Below are 8,158 nucleotides of genomic sequence, written 5' to 3'. Positions count from 1 at the left end.
GACTTTGTGATTTTCTTGCTTTCAGGTGCTTTTTAGAAACAGTTTATTTGTTTCACAGTCATATATAGTTATACATCCGTGTAGAATTCAGCCAGCCTTTGGCCATTTGATCTGTGTATTACATAATGCACTGTAGTCCCTGATTCAGACGGGAGTTTGTTTATTTGTGACAGTTGTATTATTGGATAAAATACCCACTGCCAAGACTTTTCATGCTTACATCAAACCCTCAAGTAAAGAAAAGGGCGGGGCAGTTAAGGTGGGTTCTTTGACGTGACATTCCCTGTGAATCTGATGGATTTACAAAAAGGAATAAGCTAAATTGTCAGTATTGTGTTTTTATGCCAGTCAGAGGTTTTATTGAATTGCTCCATTTTATTGCTGACTCGCTCTGCACTAACTGTTGCACATTTTGTATTGTGTTAAAGAGACACGTGCTCGTGCATCCAAGGCGTTTTGTAAATGCAACATGTTTACGATTTCTTATGTAGGCCTTTGTGGGATATAAAAGATACAATTCAAACACAGTATTGTTTCTTGGTGCTTCCTTTTGGACCTCTAGGGGGCAGCAAATGTATGGTGAGATTTTGCTCTGAACAAAAGCAGATGTTCCCATACAAGAAGTCTCAAGGGCAGGAAAGCTGCAATAAAAACTTTCAAGACACTGGCCTGTAATACTGAATATCTAGTGGTTCCCAATGCTTCAAAATCAAGACTAATTTAAGAAATGACTAACCGCTTCTGAAGAACTGCATGCAGACAGACTTTCAAATGATCTGACTGGCACAATTAAAGGAGGACTCGGTTGTAAACATCCACTCACACAGTGAAGAATTGCTAATTTGTTAAGTGGGCTGTTTTAACGTCCCCTCTCTGCCCCCTCGCTTTTCTTTGTTCGCTGTTCCCCGCCTCTTTATTTAGGGTGGGAGCACACAAACACGACACAGCTACATTTTGGCAGAGTCATTGTTTTGGCTTTGTCAGGTCAGATGTTTTCCCATAGACCTCATGCGAGCCAAAGAGTGATCCTGCTGTAGAGGTGCTACTAGACAGTCTACATGCACCCATTGATGATCAGACATAACAACACACATCTGTGAAATGCATTTCGGTCCAGAACATATTTAAATTGTTAATTATATAACAAGCGAGCACAAACCACAGATCTGTTCCCTCACTTTTTTGGGTTTATTTGACGTGGCTGCCATTTATCTGCACACTTTAAATTAAAGCTTGGTGTCACCTGCATCAATTTTTTTAAATTTAGTGATAGAGCTGTTACCATTTTTAAAAATAAGTAATTTCTTCAGCTGTATTTCCTAAACAGGATACCATCCATACATACAGAAAAGTATGAAAAACACCTACCAACGGGCCTGCAGAAATCTCATTTGTGTAGCTCTATTTTGACTAAGCCTTGTGTTGTTAAAAGCCATTGATCTGTGCTGCACTTATGTGGTGTCCTCCCTCCCAAACAAACGGTGCATCTGTCGCCTGCAAAGACAACTGGTTGAGTAAAGTGACAATGCAGAGGCAGTGTGCCATTGTTACCCCTCAGTTCAGCTCAGTTCAAAAATACATGGTTGATTTAGATGGATTTAGGAGGTCACGATGTGGATTGATTTTTTGAAACCACACAACGTAATGTCACCATGGCTGGATCAATGTGGTAAAGGATCCTCAGGACAAAAACAAAACTGTTGGGCCCCTTTTAACCTCCCCCTATTTCCCTCACCTTTTGTGCACCGTGTACAACCCCAGTTTTGCTGTGTAAAATTAGATTTTTACACAGGCAGAGTTCCCACAAGTCCTGGAAAACCTGGAAATTTAGAGACTAGTTTTCCAGTCATGGAAACACCTGGAAATGTATTAAATTTAAATGTTTGTATTTAAGCCCCTCATTCAGACTGCCTACATAAACTTAGGTGTGTATTTTGTTTGGAACATGACGTGAAAAGTGGAACTGACTAGCAGTGATCTTTTCAGTTTTGAGTCTATTTTTTCCAGAGCTCTGAGCGCAATTCTCATATCGACATGCATATAGCATCACATTTCTTGTTGCTATGGTTGATAAATACATGCACAATGGACGCTTTAACTATCAAGAAGATGAATTATTATTATTATTATTATTATTATTATAAAATAAAATAAATTCTACTTGATTTTAACTGTTACTTATGGGCTGTGGCCAAATTAATGCAGTCATCTTGCCTGAAACCACAGATTATATGACCATTTGTGAATTTTGTTAACAAAAACAACTGGAAAGTGTCCTGGAAAGCAGGAGAGGAAAACACAAGAGGAGTGGGAACCCTGTCAAGGCCCCTCTTCAAGTCAGGGCCTCAGATCAGGCAGCCCTAGTTGAAGGACCCATGTAAAAGGCCTTGAATGTCAGTTGATGTTGAATATTAGTAGAGCATGTTCCCAGGTTCGCAACCTACAACCTGTAGTAGTAAAGTGTTATTTCCAAAGGCAACAGGAATGTTAAATGCTAACACGACCAGAGCTTACGTTTGACAAATACCTGTTTACCTGACTGGAACATCTCCTGTGTGATGGGAGCCAAGAGTATATCACGGTTTGGAATAATGATAGCCACTGTCCTGCTCTGTATTTGGTTTGGGGAAGTTTACACTCCAGTGACTGCAGCCAAGCTTGTGTTAAATAGTGTTACATTTGTCAAACTTATTGGTTCTTCTTCATCCTTAAATCTTTCACGCTTGTAAAAGTTTAACTCACTGTTTGAAAATACAAAGCACAAATCAAACCAAGTATTTTTTTTTTCTATAATAAGCATCCAAAGGTTTTTTTTCCAAATAATACTGGGGCTAACTAGCTCCTTTATATCCATGTCTTCTAGTTACACCAGTGGTTCCCAACCGTTGGGGTCGCCAAAGCTTCACAGGGGGTCGCAACGCCTTCTTGATTTTAAGTGGTGTAAGGACACTTTATAAATTTACACAGTTGGCCGATATCTTAGCATTTGGGTCACTTCTGTTGAGAAAAAAAAGTAAATTGTCTAAAAGAAAAATATGCCGGGGACAAAAAAACACTAGATTTGTCAGAAAATAAGCCTATTGAGTCTGTATGATTGTTAGAAGTTATTTTAAAAATGCATAATACGGACAGATAATTGTATAAAAAGTTCCTTAAATGGAAATAATTAGCTCAAAATAGTTAAATTTATTGTGCAGTAATATTGTGGATATTAGTCAGGGGTCATCAGTTTACTTAATGATAGAAAAGCCGTTGCTTAAGGAGAAAGTTTGGGAACTGGTTTATTGTAACTGTAATTTAGTTTGTTTAATGATTATTTCTAACAAACATACAACATCACCCACACAAATAGGCTACCTATCCTACACATGAACACAACCATATAATGCAAACACACACATAACAATAACTTTGTGCTACTCTTCTTCTTGTTTTAATGTAAGAAAATTCATATTTATTTTGCCTCATCGACTCCTAATGCCAATAAAGCACATTTGAATTGAGTTGAGTGGATGTACCGTCGGTGTCTCTGGCGCCTCTAGCGCCACTGTAGCGACAGAGAGAGAGAGAGAGAGAGAGAGAGAGAGAGAGAGAGAGAGAGAGAGCTGCACCGAGTGAGTCTTTGTGGATCCAGGTTGTGTGAATGAATGGAGGAGAGCCGATGGTGGGTCAGAGAGGGCGGCGAGACGAAGCAGCAGCAGCGGACAGTCTGTGCTCAACTCCAGCGGCGCGGTGCGTAAAGTTCACAGAAGGGAGTCCACCCGTGGATCTGCAGTGTTAAAGCCCCCCTGAAGAAGCGTTTTTTGTTGTTGTTTTTTTTTTTTACCCCGACTACCGCCTCAAAAGCCTCGTCGTAACCCCACCGACGGAGCTTCACCGACAGACGCTTTCTCTGGACATCGCGGAGGTTTCTTTCTCTCAAGCAACAGGTTATTTCCAGCTCAGCACGGCGTCCAAACTTGCAGCTGAACCTCAGTGGTTATTAGACCTCTGTTAACTTTTCATTGTAAGAACCGAGGGAGGGAGGGGGGGAGGTAGGGAAGGGAAGGGAAGGGAAGGGGGGAGGTGGTGGGGATGCTTTTTCTTTTTTGCACACTCTTTTCCGCGCATTCACCGTGATGTGAGTTGCAGCTTTGTGCTCGCCACCGACCGGATCCTGCAGGCTGAGCGCACTGCGTTTGAGAGGCGGACGACAGACGGCAGGAATGGGAAGAATAAGACAGAATGCCATAGAGGAGAGTGCTCATTAAGACATCTGCTGCTTTGATTAGGATTGGAGGAGCCTGCCATCCCTAAACAGACAGACAGACAGACAGACCGACCTGCGAGGAGCTGCTGGAGTTGGTGCAGGAGGCTTTTGTTTTTTTGTCCAGGAGGGATATTGCATGCATAGATGGTGCCAAACAAGTGGACCATGAATTCAGTTCTGCACAAATCGCCACCGAGGAGCTGGCTCGGTCTCAGATTACGACTCAGTAAGTAAAAATTCATGAAGTCAGCTGTTGATCATCCTTTTCCATATCAGTGCCACCATCAGCAGCTTACTCTGGCTCCTTAAAATGAGCCACCTGAGTGCTTTTGTTCTTTAAGAAACACCTTGTGTAATTCAACTGTGAGCTCTTGCTCTGTAAGAAGTCAAGATAGGAAGAGGGGGGGGGGGCTCTCAGGACTTTGATCCAAAGGCACCACATCTTTGTTTCATGCTTCCCTCCAGTCATCAAAGTTAATGGCTTGGATTTGGCAAGTGACTTGAGCAATTATCCCAGCTGGAGGTGAGGGGTACTATTTTAGTCAGGGAGGACAGTACACAATGATCTGAAGCTCTCTTCTTGATGAAGGGCCTTCGGACAACTCAGCATAAACTCAGATGATAGATATTAGCTCTTGTAAATCCCCAACCAACACTATTTATTGTATTTTTTCCTCCCCCCACAGACCTGCCATCTGTGTGCTCTCTCCCCCAGCTCATAACTCACATCAAAGTGAACATTTTAATATTTTAACTTTTCCAGGGTTGCAGCTAACAGTTATTTCCTTAATAAATTAATCTGCCACCAGGAAATTGTGAAAGGTGCTCATTGCAATCTCCCAGAGCCGAAGTTTATGTATTTAAATTGTTTGTTTTGTCCAAAAAACAACAATAAGAATGAGTTTACAGTAACAGGAGATGAAGGCAACAAATACATATTCACATTTAACAGTTGGCACCAGTGAATATTTGGTATTTTTTGTTTTAAAAATGACCTAAATGATTGAATAATGGTCAAAAGTGTTGCAGATTAATCTTCTGTGAGTCCACTGTACGATGTATGCGGTGCTGGCAGTTCATGGGTTGATACAGTAAGCGTGGGGTTAAAGTTTAGCCGCCTTAATTGGTTGAGTCTGGAACCCTTCAATGTTCCAGGCCACCGGAGTCTTAAGCCTGTCTTAAACACACTGGTCTAATCTGGGACCTGATGTCTTGTCTGGTGTCTGTCCGCCATCCAAAAAATAAAAACAAGGACTACAAATCTCAGCTCGTACTTTGTAATGAAGTACCAGGATGTTAAAGTGTCGGCCATCGTCTGTGGGAAGGCTGCACGAGGCTCTGGCCTAAAATAAAAAACACCTGGATGTTGGTCTGACTGCAGGTTATTTCCACTGTTCAATAAGCTGCAGAAGTGTAGCCTGTAGTCTCACTGGAGGGTCCCTTCAGTAGCTGTGCCGGAGCTTTCGGTGCTATCACCTGATCTTCCTCAGCAGATGGGGACCGTTGATGCTCAAATTTAGAATTTTTCTTCGCACTTCGCTGAAGTTTATGCTTGACCTTCGAAAACAGCAGTTAGGAAAAAGTGTTACGAAGGCTGATTCAGGAGCTTTCGATATTAACACATGAGCTTCATCAGCAGATAGTTTGACAAGAAAGTGTTCAGAAACCAATTTACTGGGAAATGCTTACAAAATATGAACATTTTCTCTGTTGTAAAAGTATTTTTTTTAGACATTAAGTGCAAAAAATTGCTATTTCTTTACTTGACAAATCAATTTCATCACAACAGGTACATTTAGTAGCTGCTCTTGAGCTTTTGATCGTATCGCACAATCTTCATCAGCAGATTGAGTTTGCATGCAGTTGTAGATGTCAAAATTTTGATTTCATTTCATTTTGGTACAGTGATTGAGGAAACAGTCCATTTAGTCGCTGCTGTGGCGTTTTTGATCACATCACATGATCCTCATCAGTTGAGGGGAGCTCTCTCGGGGGGGGATTTGAAATTTTCTGCAATTCCACGACAACTGGGCAAAGTCCCATCTGCTGATGAAGGTCATGTGATACGATTGAAAGCTCCAGTACAGCTACTAAATGGACCCTGTGGTGAGATCAGCTTTTTCAGATTAATCAGAGGGAACATTTGGAGTGTTTCGTCTTCCTGCTGTAACACTCGAGCCTGACTAAACTGGTGTAATCTGGGTGCTTATGCCATGGTGTGTGTGTGTGTGTGTGTGTGTGTTCTGTGATTTCTGCCTGGCTCGTGGCTTGTTACAGTTCAAACTTCCTTCTTCAGCCTCTCTTTCCATTGTTCTGTTTTTTTTCCCGGCAGTAATTTCCTTTCTCTTTTCCACTCTTTGCACTTCTGCCTCTTCCTGATGGCACTCTGGGTCACAGTTTGCTCTGCTTTTTGTTTTTCTGTCTTCTATCCATCTGCTCAAGAATAATTATCTCAGCATCATGTGCGATGTGGCAACTCATCTTAATGTTATTGCACGACAACCTTTTATTTGTTTTATGAAGCCCTTGATGTTGCTGACTCGCCAGGCTCTGTAGTCATTTTTTCATGGCTAGTGGTAATTTTGATTGTACTCTCGGTCTTAAAAACTGTTCAAGACTGCAAGTTTGACTTTTCTTGTACCGCCGTAAATACTGGTCGACCTTGCAATGCAGCTTGTTTTTCTCTGGTTGAATGTGATTCAGACTATAATTCTCTGATCCTCTTCCCTGTGTCTGACAGAAAATTAATTTCCTCCATCGTATCTCATTCTTTCTGTACTATACTTCCTGTATGTGGATTTAATTACAGCAGGGAGTACATAAAGGTCATATTACATTAAAAAAATGCCTTTTTCATTTCACGTACAACCACCAGACACACTATGTATACATATGTGTGTGTGTATTTGGATTTGGAAAAAGAAAAAGAAGAATATTGAAAAGTACTGGTTGCAACTAACAGTTTAAACAGTGTTGTTTATATTCTGGGCTTTGAAAAGCTCAAATAACACCAGAAGTCAAACACTTTTTAAGTTGAACTTAAAAAACGAAAAAAATAAGTTACGTTTTAGGGCTGTCGACTAGTAGTTGTTAGAGAAAGCTGATATTAATTTCAATTTAAATGATATTAACTAAATTATTTATCTATATTTTAACACCCGCCTGTTGAATGATAACAGAAAAAGTGGTAATGAGTCTGAATGTGTCGGAAGAACGAGCAAAGAGAGTGAACATTTAGTTGATTTATTCGTAGTACAACATCACGCAAATCTTGTTGTTCAAAGCGACTTATCGATACGATGGAGGATGTATAACCTGAACAGTTACTCTACTACAAACTCTGCCTCTCTCCTGTCGTTGCCTGAACCCGCCGTGTCTTTATCTTCAGAGTCAGAGTCCTGGTTGGAGCCGCTGTAAATCAGCTGGTCTGTGTGCTGCTGGGTCCCCTGCTCCTACGCTAGTGGTGTTTAAACTGTGTCCTTCCAGCTCCGAGTCTGGGTACGGACAGCGAGTAGGACTGCTAACTATCTAATGGCAGCAGCTAGTACAGTTAACATATTAGGTACGTGTTATATGTTATGTGTTACAAGAGAAAAGATCTGTGTTGCGACAATCCTGTGATTCTCTTGTCACGGTTACAAGGAGAATCCAAATCTGACGTTATTTTTGTTTTTCTGCGACTATCCGACTAATAAAACGTGGGTCGTCTAAGACTCAATGACACAATGCGTTAACAATTGACGTTTTTAGCTTTGGACAAACCCAGGCTAGCTACTTCCAGTATTTACGCTAAGCTAATTGACTCCTGGCTTTAGCTGCTAACAGGCTAATATTAGAGAGGAATCAATCATCTCATGTTACTCGGCAAAGAAAAGCAAAATAAGTGTCTTTCCCAAAGTGTCGAAGTGT

At 41.0% G+C, this 8,158-nt stretch overlaps 1 protein-coding gene across 1 annotated transcript in view; it reads left to right on the top strand.

Moving 5' to 3' along the window:
* Positions 1-4,089: 4,089 nt before the first annotated feature.
* plekhg5b (pleckstrin homology domain containing, family G (with RhoGef domain) member 5b) overlaps positions 4,090-8,158 on the top strand; it is a 70,507-nt gene continuing 66,438 nt past the window's right edge. Inside the window, exon 1 of the mRNA XM_051424185.1 lies at positions 4,090-4,475. Coding sequence (XP_051280145.1) covers positions 4,394-4,475 — 82 coding nt within the window. The 5' untranslated portion in view covers positions 4,090-4,393. The remainder of the gene's footprint in view (positions 4,476-8,158) is intronic.

Source organism: Dicentrarchus labrax, unplaced genomic scaffold (assembly GCF_905237075.1).
Source record: "Dicentrarchus labrax unplaced genomic scaffold, dlabrax2021, whole genome shotgun sequence".
NCBI classification, from domain to species: Eukaryota; Metazoa; Chordata; class Actinopteri; family Moronidae; genus Dicentrarchus; species Dicentrarchus labrax.
The sequence above is the reverse complement of the archived record's forward strand: the minus strand, read 5'-3'. Positions and strand labels throughout refer to the sequence as shown.